At 35.7% G+C, this 15609-nt stretch overlaps 1 protein-coding gene across 1 annotated transcript in view; it reads left to right on the top strand.

Moving 5' to 3' along the window:
* The first annotated feature begins 13097 nt into the window (after positions 1-13097).
* Positions 13098-15609, top strand: part of LOC102757739 (protein NYNRIN-like) — a 21134-nt gene continuing 18622 nt past the window's right edge. The window contains exon 1 of the mRNA XM_015569334.1: positions 13098-13245. Coding sequence (XP_015424820.1) covers positions 13098-13245 — 148 coding nt within the window. The remainder of the gene's footprint in view (positions 13246-15609) is intronic.

The following is a 15609-nucleotide window of genomic DNA, read 5'->3' as shown; positions in this document are numbered from 1 at the left end:
TGACTTGATTCTTGTGATCCTCTAGACTGCTGTTGGAACTCTGTATAATATTCTTTATTTCAATCAGTGTATGCTTAATTTCTACTTGGTCCTTTTTCATAACCTCGAGGGTCTCATTAGATTTCTTGAGGGTTTCACTAAATTTTTGGCAGTTTCCAGAAAATTCTTGAAAAACCTTGTGTGGTTTTGAACTCTATATGCTATAGTTTGCTTTCCTCCATTTCTGTCATGTGTGGCCTGTTTATTTGTCTCTGCATTTTTTATGCTTCCCTGTGTTGATAGAGTGGCTTTCTGTGCTAGGTGTCCTATAGGGCCCAGTGTCTCAGCCTCTCCAATTACCTGAGGTGGACTCTCTTGGTGCACCCCTTTGTGGGCTTTGTGCACAGTCTTGTTGTAGTTAAACCTTGATTGTTGCAGGTATCACTGGGAGGAATTGACCTCCAGGCCAATTAGCTGTGAGAATCAGCTGTGTCTGCAGTGGGAGAACTTCTGTGCTGAAGACACCCTTCTGGGCCAAGACTTGCTTCAGTGGGGCTTTGGTGCTCACTGAGTCTGCCCCCTGAGTGTGTCCCTTATGGATCTAAGGAGTTGTAATCTGGATGGTCCCATTCTGACCAGTGGGTACACTGGCTCTTGGATCTAAGGAGGTGCTAATTTAGTCTCTGCCTGAGGTTACCCAGCAGGAGCTATGAAAAGATCTGCAGATTCCCCTTCCTTTTTTGGAATTTGGAGGTGCCCAGATGAGGCCCAGCTGTGAAGCACTGCCTTGGGCCTTCTTTTGGAAGTTCTGGGTCCTTCTGACCCAGCTGCATTTTGCTAGGTAATTTTCAGATTGCAAAGGGCCAGGCCTTTCATATGGAAAAGTCTCTGCACACAGCTTGGGTGGGGCGGGGTCTCTGGGGGTCAACAGGATGGAGCAAGCAGCTATTGCTGCTCCTCAATCCTACCCTAGGAGGCCCCGAATCTCAGTGTCCCAGTAATTGCTGCAAGCACCTCTTAGAGAAAGCCGCCCTCAAGTTCTGACCGATGCCAGACAGTCCAGTTTCTCCCTGTATGAGTCTGGGTTCCCAGAGACTCACCCAGAACTGGAGTTCAGAGCAGTGGGGAGCTTGAGACTCCCTCGCAATTGAAAAAGGCAATCATGTCCTCAGTTGCCAGCCCTTTCCACGTGTGCCTCTGTACCTCTGCACTTTACTTCCGCACCTCAAATGAGTCTCAGTGTGCTTTTCTCTTTCTTTCTAGTTGTAGATTTTCCACCCAGCCAGCCTTCCTGTGGTTCTGGATGATGTCCGTTTTGTCTTTTAGTTGTATTTTTGAAGTGTTTGTGCGAGGCAGCAATTTCTGGTGTTTACCTTTGCTGCCATCTTGGTTTCTCCCCCTGTGCCTCTCTTTTTCTTTTCTTTTTTACATTTTTATTTTTTTAACTAGCGGCCCAGTGCACTATTAATGCATGGGGTGTGTGTGTGTGGGGGGAGTTCCTCAGTCTGGCCTGCACCCTCTCCAATATGGGACATTCCTCTCACAATCCGGGACTGCTGGCTCCAAACTGCTCACATGCCTGACTGCCTGATCACCCCTAACCACCTCTGCCTGCCAGCCTGATCACCCCTAACTGCCCTCCCCTGATTGCCTTATCACCCCTAACTACCTCCGTCTCCCCCTGCCACTGTGGCTTTGTGCGGAAGGATGTTTGGAAGATGTCCAGTTTAATTAACATATTACCCTTTTATTAGTATAGATAGTATTTCATTTTTATGTAGCAAATTATAGCTTGGAAAGATATTATGATATCCAAATGAAGCTCAAAAAATAATTTTAATAACATTTGGCTGGTTAACTATAATCTTTTTCTTAAAACTGCAATCATAAATACATATATATGTCCACATCTACTCTACATTTAGTGTATCAACTATGTAATTGGATTCTCTTTTGTCCACTGATACTTCTTGATGGATCTTTTTACATTTTCTACTCAACGTATTTAAAATGCTTTATGGAAAACAACTATTCATATGCCTGATATTCAACTTAGACAAACAAATATTTAGTTAAACAAAACAAGTATACCTTTTTATGCAACCTCATCAAAGTATGTTATGTCATGCTATATACAGAATGTGAATAATTGTGTGGAAAATATTTCACAAACATATACAAATGTTAATATTAAAATGTGTTCTGTACCTTTTTTGCCCTGGACTTGGGAAGCTGATATGCTGATTTTTGTAGGGTTGCCAATACTCAGAGCATTTTTGGAACTTCATTCATGGGATTGACCTTAGAGCTAGTTTATGAACCACACAAATAAATTAGTTTTATTACTTTATTGTCACACCTCATATATTTTCATTCTCACATTCCTCACAGTTGGGTATCTTCCCCATCTCAGGAAGATTTTGCATTTTCCCCATTTCATACTGTTCTTGCAAATATATATCTGAAAGGACAAATGTTTGCTGTAGATATATATTCATAGCTATATGCAAGTAGATGAAATATGGTGCAAATTCAAATAGAACATACGGTACATTACCTAGCAGAGTACTCTATTATACAAAATAGCTTCTCTAATTGAGGTGGACAGAAAATGCCATTTTTCTAAGTTTAAAGCCCACTGAAGAATTTGTATGTTAAAATTGTTTTAAAATGTTAGCTTTGATGTTTACTCTTGACAAGATCTTATTTTCTCTAAAACATTAAGCAAAAAACAACAACAACAAAAAAGAAAAACAAAAATAAAAAACACCCCAAAGCATCCAAAACTTATTGTTGATTCAAAACATCACAGGGAAATGTAGCTTTGAATATAAGTATTGTTGTTAAAGTGTAGAAATAAAATTTTTAATTGCATAATTAAGGAAGGATGAAGAAATAAGGGTATGATTGCAAAGGTGTGAGAATGTGAGATAGCCTATAATAATGAAAGTTTTCTTATTCTAATTTTGATTTTCTGACTGTCTTTTTTTTAAAAAAAACCTCCTAATAGCTTTATAAAAAACGAAAATCATCAGGAGAGGGAAATGCTGTTTTAGTTTACACATACCCAGGCTGTGCATTTCCCTGTCTTTGGTTCATTGAGGCAATATCACAGCATGGCTTCTGGAAAAAATAAGCAAAAAATAACACAAAACACACTAAACTAGGATAGGTCAGTTAAAATTCGTACTAACAAGCTATTACAGTTCAGTAGTATTTTTGTGTCAATTTGTGTACAGTTTTCCGTGAAGAGTTTAGCATGTTGGGCCTATTCTTTCTCCAGGTGTTGATTATTGAAAATGCCTGTGGAGAAGAATCAGAAGCAACCAAATTATAAATTTTTCATGTTATAAGGAAATACATTTCCTCATTGAAATGAGTCCTAATTCTATAATTAGTTAAAAGAAAAAAGATCTTGGTATAAATGTACCAAATCATAATAAGGTGATGACCCTAAAAATGGTGTGCCAAAGTAGGACCCTTTGGGAAACTCAACAAAGACTAAGCCTTTATGTATCAATTTTATAATGAGCCTGGGTGTGAAAACTGCTGCCTGGAAGTAGGCTGTTCACTCATGGTGAATGAATTAACAGTTCCTGGGCACCAGGATACTGTTAGTTGCATTGAAACAATTCATTTACTATGGGCATCCTGGTGCCCTTGCACACCCTTCATCTCTATAGGATCAGTTGTAATAAAATTATATGTTGCCAAGAAACCAGATCTTGCAAATTTTAGTCAGTAGCCAAGTTAAGTGATAAGGACTTATGGCAGTTAAATAAACTGGGCTGCTTCTCTAGCCATAGCAGAAATTTTATCTTCAGTCTCTGCAAAACAAAACAAAACAAAGCCAACAAACAAAAAAATCAGAGCAAGCAAATCATCCCTGATAACAAGCCAACTAACCCTTCTTTTTAATGTGATTTTTTGAAAGGTCTCTTCTTGTTCATTGTGGGGAAGGGGAAGGGGAAGGGGAAGGGGGAAGAAAAACAATCAAAAGATTTCCTTCATTCCTTCAAGCAAAGAACCATGGAGAAAGTTGAAACCTGATAAAGGCAACCCTTATGTATTTTCTTTCTTACTATTGGCTTCTTTAAAAAAAAAAAAATGTAACCAGATTAACAACTTGGTGGAAAATGAAGTAGCAAAGTTTCATAAAAATAGGGATCATAGTTTTAAAACAAATCATGTTTCCACTGTCAACTTACAAAATTTAGAATCTAAACATATGTAATTTTTACCCAACAATTAGGTATCCCCCAAAAGTCAGGATACTCTGTTAAATCTGGGAACATTATACTAGCATTATTTGGCTTTCCAATCCTAGATGCCTTTGTCCATTTAATTTCATGGTTATATATGTGAACTTTTATGAATATAGAGCTTATATCTCAAACTAAAGCAGTATCCAAATTTGTCTCATCATTAAATGATTCATCTTTAAACAAGGAGAACATTCATTGATTCTGCTAATCTTTGAAATATAGTAGAAGCCAAACTATTTTAAAATTATGTTGGCTGAAATACAAAATTAACACATTGAGTGCTTTAAGCTAGGATGAGTTAGGAATAATCATCTTGATTTTCTGCTCAGCACTAGTCATATTAATTTCTGCCATCAACTAATATGATTAAATTCAAAGAGGATAAATATTTTTTTCTAACTTGCAACATTCTTACTGTTCAGCAAACAAAAATTTGTCATTCTAAAATGGGTTTTCCTAATGTAAAATTGAAACTACATATGTAGTCCTGGCCAATGTGGCTCAGTTGGTTGAGCATCGTCCTATGTACCAAAAGGTTACTGAGCTGATTCCTGGTCAGGCGATATGCTAGGAGTATGGGTTCAATTCCCAGTGTGGGCCATGCAGGAGGCCGACAAATGCTTCTCTTGCTCTCTCCTTTTTCTTTCCTTTCTCTCTGAAAAATCAATAAAAGTGCATTTTTAAAAAACCCAAAGTACAACAAAATGTATTCTTACAGTTCTTTTTATTCCTAGGCAAGGAAAGTGTGGTGCTAATCATGTGATTTTTACTTTGTGTGTGTGTTTTTTTTAATTTTTTGTTTGTTTGTTTTGTTTTGTTGATAAATGTCTAGGGTCCTTATTTCCAAGGAAAGTTTCGACCCTCACATTCCTATTATTTTAGAATCTAAAACCAGTGCCAAATCATCTGGTCTGTAAAGTTAAAAAAATTTAGTCACTTCAGATGAATGTCAAATTTGAATAAATTGACCAAGGATTTGGTCTTATGTTTGAAAATTATTTTAATAAGTTACTTTTGCAACATTTCAATCTGGCATTTAAAAAGTTATACTCAAAGTTAAAAAAAAGTGTATTATTCAATTAATGTTCATTTGGAAAAGAATATGTTGAAAACAGGTATCTGGAAGACCCCCAACATGGGCTGATGTTCAGTAAAACGTTGCTCTGAGAGGCTCGGTGAAGTGCTTAGAGACTGGATGTGAAAGATGGAGTTTCTGGAACTAAATTATCTGGGACTCCTGGAGTCTAGCTATTACCCTGCAGTAGATACAGAGAAAACAATCTCCTACTTAAATGTTCTCAAAAAGATGTCTATAGATTATTTAATTTAGCTTTTTATATCTACTTTTGACTCTAAAATAAATGTAGATTTCCACTGTTGATGTTTATCAAAAATAAATGGACAGCATTTGGAGTTATAACTGGGGATAACAAAAATTGTATTTAAAAATCCATCTTGGAAAATTAATATGGAGGTAATTTACTTGTTAAGTTTTAAAAATAGTATTTTATCATTTCAGAATCAACACCAAAACAGATGCTTCCTTCTCATAAAATAAGCATGCAGTGAAAGGGTAACACATGCATTAGTCACAAACTGAGTCTGTAGCCAAAACAGTATGATGAGAAGGAATTCTCAGTATGGTGTGATGTGAGATCGAAGCCATTAGCCATATGGTGCAGTGTGAAGAGGGCCTCTGTGACTAAATAGCAGTTGTATGTTTTATGGTTTATTAAATAATTATACAATACTAAGCAATGTTTTTCTAATTATTGGCTGTTTTAAAATATTTTTGTTAATCTAGCTTCACTTGCCAGGTTGAAGGATATGGGTTCCATGAGGTCTCCATGCTTCATATTTGCTTTGTGTATAGAATGGAAATCAGTGCTGTATTGAAGATTTAGGGCACATTTCTTGTATTATATTGTGTATCATCAAGGTATGCTACAGGACATTTAGAAATATAAGGGAAACTTGCTTTTACAGTTGCCTTCCCACCTGCCACCTGTCAGTGCAGGCACTGCATGTGCGATAGAGAAAGTGCTATTTTAATGTAATTTCTACAGAATGAGACAGGGAAGCATTAAGACATCCAAATGAAAAGCAAAACATTCAATAAAATATCTGGATATTTTGCTATGTGATGGTGTGTCAGTATCTATTTGAATACTTAAGAAAAAATTGCAGACATTATCCTAACTTGTTTCTATTTATAATTTTTCCTCTAAGTAAATTTGTATTGCATTCATTTATTTACTTCCAAATTATATGGCTTTGTAAGTTGAATTACACTTCATTAAACAATCAGAATATTCTGGCCCCCACTAGACAATTACTTTGATATAGTATGATGGTTCTGCCAAGGTGCGTTCATTGGAGGACTGGCTGCAATATCATGATTAAAGCAGCGAAAGGCTGTGATTGTGCTATGCCCAAAATGAGACCACAGGACAGCTGCATCTGCCACTTAGAGATATGTTGTGCCTCAATGAAATGCACCCTTTTGCTTGCATAAGCCCAGTATTGGCCAAAGAAGTTTAGAATCTTTTACAAATGGGTGTGTACTTTTGCACCCAATGGTGTTGAAGACATCTTAGACTTTTGAAAATATAATTTAGAGTTTGTAAATAATAGTTGGGTGAAAACTGAAAAGTGAAGCTAACCCAGGTACAATATTGACATTGCAAATAATAGCCAAGGAACTTAGTGCAAAGTTACTTCAACATTTCTCTGCCTCTGTACTTAGAGGCTAAAATAGCATTATTATATTCTGAATATCTTTTATAAAATATTTTATTGTTTTTGATAGGCTATCATTTATACATATTCATTATGCTAAGGTCTCTATCATATTCAAAGAAGAAAAATAAAAGGAAATAAATAGTAATTATTAAGGCTATTTGTCAATATTTCAGTCCCCTCCTGTCAGACACACAGTATTTCCTCACATCCTTGCTGTTGATCATGGCCATGAAACCTCTGTATCCAGTGAAACTTGGGGCAGAAGTCTTTACTAATGGACATGCAATTCACCATGGCATCTTTCTGCTAACACAGTGACCAGGGACATTACAGATGGAGGGAGCTCCTTCAGCCTCAAGCTGATGGGCAGAGGCTCTGGAGGACATTTCAGCCCTCTATGGATGTGCAATACAAGTAATAAATCCATGATGCATTAAACCACCAAGATATTTACGGTCATTTGTTTTTTGTTGCTAACAAAACTAGATCATAATAGCTGTGATTTCACAGATATTAGTGGATAGGACAAGGCTAACTGTAAACATAATATTTAAAGTCATTTTAATAAATAATGTTAGGCAAATCAGAATATTCAGCGCCTCCTGCCCTGTTTGTGAGGCTGGTGTGTTATGATGGTTACCAATGACCTCCTGAGTTCACTGGGTCCCTGGGTGCATTTCAGACAATGATCATTCTCTCTTCCCATGCTTCTGCTCGTGAGTAGTATGCTGGGTAAACCCAAGTGACTCAAATGAATATTCTTGTTATCTGGTGGAATAAAGTTTGGAAAGCACTGATATAAGTAGAATCCATGGTATGGCAAAAATCAGGCAGATAATGTTTGTGAATAATGAAAGTTTGGAAATACTGATTAAACATATTTGAAGAGAAAGCAATTGATCAAATTTATCAAACAATTTCTAGTTCCCCCTTTACTTGGCTTGTGTACACATTTGCTAATCCATGCATGCATCCGGGCAGCCAACCAATCAAAAGTTATTTTTTAAAGGTCTGTTTTAATGATTTTAGAGAGAGAGGAAGGGAGAGGATAGAGAGATAGAAACATCAATATGAAAGAGAAACATCGATCAGCTGCCTCCTGCAAGCCTCCTACTGGGGATTGAGTATCAACCCAGGCATGTGCCCTAACCCAACTGAGAATAGATCCTGTGACCTCATGTTTCATGGTTCACTGGGCCACACTGTCTGGGTTCAAAATTTTCTGAATGCCTACTGAATGTTACTTGTACTGTCTCTTTATCCTTCCAATAATCAATATTTCGATGGGAAAGGAAAATAATTAATTGCAATAAATATTTAATAAGTGAATTACAAATAAATATGTTCCAAACAGCCCTTGGTGTTTAATTTTATTTAATCCTCAGAAGAACTCTGTGTTAGATAATATTACTTTCAGTATATATCAATAAAGATAGGGTTCTCAGAGAACTTCAATAATTTCTTTTATGTCCTAGTACTAAAACATATTTAAAAGAGTATTTAAGTAAGAAAAACATGTGCACATGTATAAAGACCACCTTTGTTTATGCCATTATCAAAGGTTTCCTGCCACAGTGGTGTGTCCTCTGCTTATCATAAGGCTGTATACATAATGTTAGAATTCCATCCATTGTTAGGATTCCCTGAGTTGAGATCATATTTAGATTCTGTCCCAAAAAGTAAATAGTAAATTTTTCTATTTTGGGATGTTCTCTCTCTCTCTCTCTCTCTCTCTCTCTCTCTCTCTCTCTCTCTCTCTCTCTCTCCACACACACACACACACATGCACATACGCACATATGTACATACACACATATATAACAGTTTGGAAGGAAGCAAACTATTCTGAAACAGTATTTTGTCTTTGTTTATATGTCCTTGAGTTCAGTAAGGAGACTGCAGTATGTGTTGGTAATTCAAAAGAGTATAGCCTTTTGTGAAATGTTTTGTTTTTCAATAATAAATTCAGATATTGTTATGAATTTAAATTTATTTTTAAAAAGTCATGTTCAGTTGTCTAGACGGATAACAAATGGCTTATGATGCTACAGTTTTTGAGACAGTCATTTTGCTGCAGAGAATCCTTTATCTAGTCCTTCTTAGCAATGACTTTCTTCTGCCTTGTGTCATGAATCTTCATGCTTCTTTCTTCATTTGTGAATGAGAGAAGGGCTTGCCCCAGATCACATATAAGATTTCTGTGGCTCTAATGCAGTATGATTGTGTTAGCTTTTGGAACTAGTGGGGCTGTTAACTAGTCTGATGCTCATCATGTTTTAGGGGCATGTGCATGGAAATGGAAATTTAAAAGTTAACTGCAAGATCACATAGCCAATGACAGAGGCAGAATTTTGTCTGTGTCTCTTTTCAGAAGGTTCTTTTATAATGCATTGGGCAGCCTCTCCTTGGTCAAAGTATTTGGAAAACACTTGGGCTTACTTCTCAGTTTCTGATATATATTTTAAATGATTTGAATTAGTACATCTGGCATAAATATAACACTGAATATTTGTATTTATTACCAGATTATTTGTAGTACTTGATTACACACTTTTTTCTCAGTCTGGTATTTCTGCTTCTCTCTATGTGTGTATGTGTGTATACACAAATGCTGAATGTTAGAAAAATATGGATAACAAATGGCTTGTGATTTCCTCTCCCACTGTAAAGAAAGAGAAATATCTTAAAATAGCATAGCAACACAGCTAACTATTTATTTATCACTTTGGTAAACAAATAGTGATGGAAGATCAAGGAGAAATATAGTGTAATGGGGGTGTTTATGAGGAATTCTGGGGATAATACATTAAGATTGTATACATTGCATATATATCTTACATTTCCTAGAAATAGTTCTAAAGGAGCACCCAAGAATAATGTTTGCTGTGACACACAAGGACGGTGTATTAATTGCACAAACATATACTTAGACATCAAATATAGAAATAAGAAAAATTAATTAAGGAAAGACGCAGAAGTTCATGAGAAGTTCTCTAAATCTTCTCACAATGGCAAATATTTACATTCTCAGCCTTTCTTCATTATAAAAAAAGCTTTTTTTTTTATGTTACTTTATCTGGCAGTGCTAGCAGAGATTCCTCTTTCATTTTTGCCAGCATTTGTAGTGTAAATGAGGAGCAACCTATCATAAAATAATGTAAAGAAGTTCAAAGGCAGCCATTCCTAATTCATTATGAGAAAATGTTTTTGATTATGGTTAATAATGTAATCAAACCAGAAACCCATCTAGAAGTTGTAGTTAAATAAGAAAATTACTGCAAACATTACAGAGTACATAATAGACAGTAATATGGCAAGAAAGTTTTGGACATATGAAAACAAGAGGCTAATAAAATATTTGCAAAGAGCTATGTGATTTATGTTAGAGTACTATGTTTATTATCCTCAGAAAAACAAACCAGTGTTGCAATTGAAGATTTAGAATCAAGGCAGGAAAAGGAAAGCGTAAAAGGAAGAAAACCAAGACCAAAGGATTCACTTTTAAAAAGTCTTTGATTTCATTCTTTAAAGACCAATTACTTTTCTGTTCCCTGTGGGAGAAAAAGAAAACATTCCTCTTCTTAATAGCAAAATCATTCTAAGACATTTCTGATTCATTTTATATTTAGCAGATTACAGCTTCAGTCATCAGTAGGAAAGAGCCTCACAAAATGACAGACCTGAAATCATGTCCTTTGATTGTAATTGACAGAAAAAGCATTTAAGGTAAAGAAAAATATTTTATTCATCTTTGATTACACTGTGATGTGATTTGGTGACATAATACAGCTGGAACCTGAGACAAAAAAGGCAATAATTCCTAAATGAGAGTTTGACACGATGTAGCCCTTTAGTTGTCATCCTACCAATGCCTCCAGCTACAATAATCTCTCTGATGGCAGCTGGACAATATATATATATATATATATATAGTTAGAATTTAAAAGACAAACAGCTCTAAAATATCATTTCTTAAGGCAATGCATTTCAGCATTAAATGTTTGACAACTACACATTTGATTGGACCTAAAATTAAATCTATTCAATTTAAACACTTTCCTAAAATAATAGGAAATAAATGGTTTATACACAATAGCTCTCTAAAGAGATGAATTCTTTGGGATATCAGTGACTGAGTTCATATTTCAATCCATTCATATAAATTGGTTCTTATTTTTATAGTTTACTTGATATTTCTCTTCTCTCCCTTTTTCTGACTCATTCACTTTTCTGACAGAATGTTGCCATCATATTTTGGCATTTAACAAAAAAGTACATGCAAATATGACAGCAAATAATGTTAGACAGTTGATAAAGTTGTATGTAGAAAATAACATTTATTTATCTGATAAATATTACTGCATTAAATAAATTTATAGTCAAAGATTTGAGTGATAACCATGCAGTTTGATCTGAATTTTTTATTACCATATTAAAAATAACTTCACAAGTTACTTGCTAATATTCATATTTTAAAAGATCTAATACATAAAATAATGAAGGTGTGTGTTTCGTGAGAAAATTAAAAGATTAGAAAATGTGCAAAAGAAATCTTTAAAATAAAATTAATTTGATAATTTTTTAGAGATTTGAAAAGTTTATATTTATATCTTAAAGTCATATAGTGAGACTACTAGGCCAGGAAACCCATTGCTTAGCAACTTTTTCAGTGATTAAGAAATAAAATAAAATTTAAAAAGAAAAGATCTCCTGAATTTCACAAGTGTGTATGTACAGTCATAAGGAGAATTAAACGAATAACCACCAGAGAGTGACTTCTGATGAAATTACATTTTCCAAAGAAAGATTAAGAATTGTCAGTGAGGAATGATATTTACATATGTAAATCAAGTATTTAAAGCTGCAAGTTAATTGTGTCTAGAAATGTCAGACTAATTATAAACTCATGCTCTATATACCTGAATGTCCCCAAAGATGTTCAAAGCAAAAAATTTAAATTTATAGAAGGTTGTTTTAGTGATTACAAATGGTCTCTATTAATCAGACCTTTAAGGGTAATGTACATATCACCTACAGGTGCAAGCCAGAAATTGTTCAATCTCCCATGAAAAACATGCCCAATGTTCCAGTTCAGCTCAGACTTATGGATTACCTTGTTGCCAGTGAGTAGCTTATAAAAATGTTCCAAGACAAGAAATAATTATAGAAATTGCTACATATATTATTCCCCACCCCCTTGGAGATCAATTTAGTTCCACATAATCTTTGAATCCTTTTGGGGGGGTAGCGGGGGGGGTTGTTTTCTACAGTCTTATGTTGATCTGTTTTTTATTGTAAGACCATAATAAACTTTCAAGACATAAAAACATGCATGTGATATCTATTCATGCCCAGCATTTGGCTAGATGGTTTTTATTCTTTTACATAAAAGAAGAGCCAATCTTTTTGTTAATGGTCATTTATTTATACACATGTATACCTTGAGTGTAATTATGCTTACAAACAGGAAAGCAAAAGAAAAAGGAATAGTGTTTTACTTGTTGGAAACCCAACTTCCCATTTTAGCCTTGACCAATTTCCTTTTCATTAAGAATGGAAGATTCTAATAAAATGATTTGAAGTTTTCTTTTTTATAATTCACCTAAACTTTTAGTTTTAAATTCCACGGGGTTGAGAAAAATGGTGGAGGTTTAGACGGATGTATCGGTGCCTCGTCCTGGAGCAGATAAGGGCGAGCAACTGAAATGGGTAACATACAGCCCAAATAAGCAGAGGAGATTCAGCTGAGAGACAGTCTGCAGCCAGGAAGACAGAGGACTCCTAGAAAAAGGGGAAGGTTAGAGATTGAGGCTGAAACCTATCCCGGAGCGCCAGCTCAGCCACAGAGACCATGCCATCTTGAGTGGCTATTACCAGCATCCAGAGGTTGGCTACTAACCCAGAAGCAAAGGCTCTCAAGCAGCGCGACTACATGAACACAGAGGAGCCCTGCTTCTCCTCACAGAAAGGTTAGACTTCCCTCAAAGGTGTGGTTTGCAATTCAGATTGGAGAGTGGAACCGGAGGGGGTGGGAGAGGAATCTGTGCCCCACAAAGTCCGTGGCCCTTGGGGCCAGCATGACCTGCGAGTGTAGGAAGGGTTCCCACAAGAATGCTGGCAGAAGGGAACGCTAAAAATAAGCCCATAGTTGGACTGGATGCAAAGGGGCAGCCTCAGATTTTGCCAGTCTGCCGGCTACTTGGTGCCAGGGGTCAGAGCACTCGCAGAGACTCTGTGCAGATCTGGAAGGTGGAGTCCTGTGAGTTCGCACAGCTTCCCAGGCTCTTGTTTTTACACTTCCTCTTAAATCTGTGCGTTTGATTGTTGAACTCAGTGCATGGGATTACACAGTTGGGGTCACTCGCAGAACCTGTTGGGGAAGGTTGTTTTGGGGAGCCTGAGAAACAGAAGGGGAGTGATGACTGGGGAATTTGTTTATGTGATGTATCACGTTTATTGATTTGCAGATATTGCACCATCCTTGCATCCCTGGGATAAAACCTACTTGGTCATGGTGTATGATCTATCTGATGTACTGCTGGATCCGATTTGCTAACATTTTGTTAAGGATTTTGGCATCTATGTTCATGAGAGATATTGGCCTGTAATTCTCTTTCTTTGTAGTATCTTTATCTGGATTGGCATTAGGATAGCACTGGCCTCATAAAAAGAGCTTGGAAGTCTTCCCTTTTTTGAATGTTTTGGAATAGTTTGACGATAGATGATTTTGCCTCTATCATTTCTGATTTTGTTTATTTGGGTCCTCTCTCTTTGCTTCTTGGTGAGCCTGGCTAGAGGTTCATCAATCTTGTTTATCCTTTCAAAGTATCAGCTCTTGGTTTCATTGATTTTCTGTATTGGGTTCTTTTTTTTTTTTTGTCTCTATGTCATTCATTTCTGCTCTAATCTTTATTATCTCCTTCCTTTTGCTCACTCTGGTCTGTTCATGTTGCTCTCTTTCTAATTCTTTGAGATGTAGAGTTAGGTGATTTATTACCATTTTTTCTTGTTTTTATGAGGTAGGCCGGTAGGGCTATAAACTTCCCTCTCAGGACTGCTTTCATTGTGTCCCAAAGGTTTGGGATTGTTGTGTTTTCATTGCCATTAGTTTCCAGGATGTTTTTAATTTCTTCTTTGATCTCATTGGTAACCCAATCAATATTTAATAACATGCTATTCAGCTTCCAAGTGTTTGAGTATTTTGGGTTGTTTTTATTGTAGTTTAGTTCTAATATTATGCAATTGCGATCTGATTGTGAAGATGCTTTTTATGATTTCAAACTTCTTGAATTTGGGGAGACTTTGTTTGTGACCCAATATATGGTCTATTTTTGAAAATGTCCCATGTGCACTTGAGAAGAATATATATTCCTTGGCCTTGTGGTGAAATGTTCTGAAGATGTCAATTAAGGCCATCTGATCTAGTGAGTCATTTAGAATTGGAGTGAATGTTCTTGTTGTTTTGTTGATGGTTTCTTTTACTGTGCAGAAGCTTTTTATTTTGATGTAGTCCCGTTTGTTTATTTTCTCCTTACTTTCTGTTGTCCTAGGAGCTGTGTTGATAAAGATATTGCTATGACAAATGTCTGCTATTTTGCTGCCTGTGGAGCCTTCTAAGATTTTTATGGTTTACCTACTTACATTTAAGTCCTTTGACTATTTTGAGTTTATTTTTTTGTATGGTGTAATTTGGTTGTCTAGTTTCATATTTTTACATGTATCTGACCAATTTTCCCAGCTCCATTTATAGAAGAGACTGTCTTAACTCTATTGTATGCTCTTGCTTCCTTTGTCAAATATTAATTGAGCATATGGCTTGGTTTGATTTCTGGGTTCTCTGTTCTGTTCCAGTAGTCTATAATCTGTTCTTGTTACAGTAGCAGGCAGTTTTGAGAACTGTGGTTTTGTAGTATATCGTGATATCTTCTATTGTGATCCCTCCAACTTTGTTCTTCTTTCTCAAGATTGCTGCAGCTATTCAGGTTCTTTTTTTTTTTTTTAAATTCCATATGAATTTTTGGAGAGTTGTTCTGGAGAGTTGAAATATACTGTTGGTATTTTAATGGGGATTTCACTGAATGTGTAAATTGCTTTGGGTAGTATGGACATTTTAATGATGTTGATTCTACCAATCTGTGAACATGGTATGTTCTTTCATTTGTTTATGTCTTTCTTCCTCTATCTCCTTTTTCAGCAACCTGAAATTTTATAAGTACAGGTTATCTCCTTGGTGAAATTTATTTCTAGGTATCATAATTTTTTAGTTGCACTGGTAAATGGGATTGCTTTTTTAGTTTCTCTTTCTGTGATTTCATTATTGGTGTACAGAAAAGCCATATACTATGGATGTTAATTTTTATCCTGCTACATTCCGAAATTCATTTATGAAGTCTAGTAGTTTTTTGATGGAGTCTTTGGGATTTTCTATGTACAATATCATGTCATCTGCGAATAAGGATATAGTACTGGAAGTGCTAGCCACAGCGATCAGTCAAGAAGAAGAAATAAAAGGCATCCAGATTGGAAGAGAAGACATACATGTATATTTTTAAACAGTTTAAGAAACACCTTGTCAATGTGATGATTACTTTTTCTTCATAATAATGCTTAGATTATTCCTCAC

The sequence above is a fragment of the Myotis davidii genome, unplaced genomic scaffold (assembly GCF_000327345.1).
Source record: "Myotis davidii unplaced genomic scaffold, ASM32734v1 scaffold1522, whole genome shotgun sequence".
Classification (NCBI taxonomy): domain Eukaryota; kingdom Metazoa; phylum Chordata; class Mammalia; order Chiroptera; family Vespertilionidae; genus Myotis; species Myotis davidii.
This window is presented reverse-complemented; position numbering and strand designations above follow the sequence as displayed.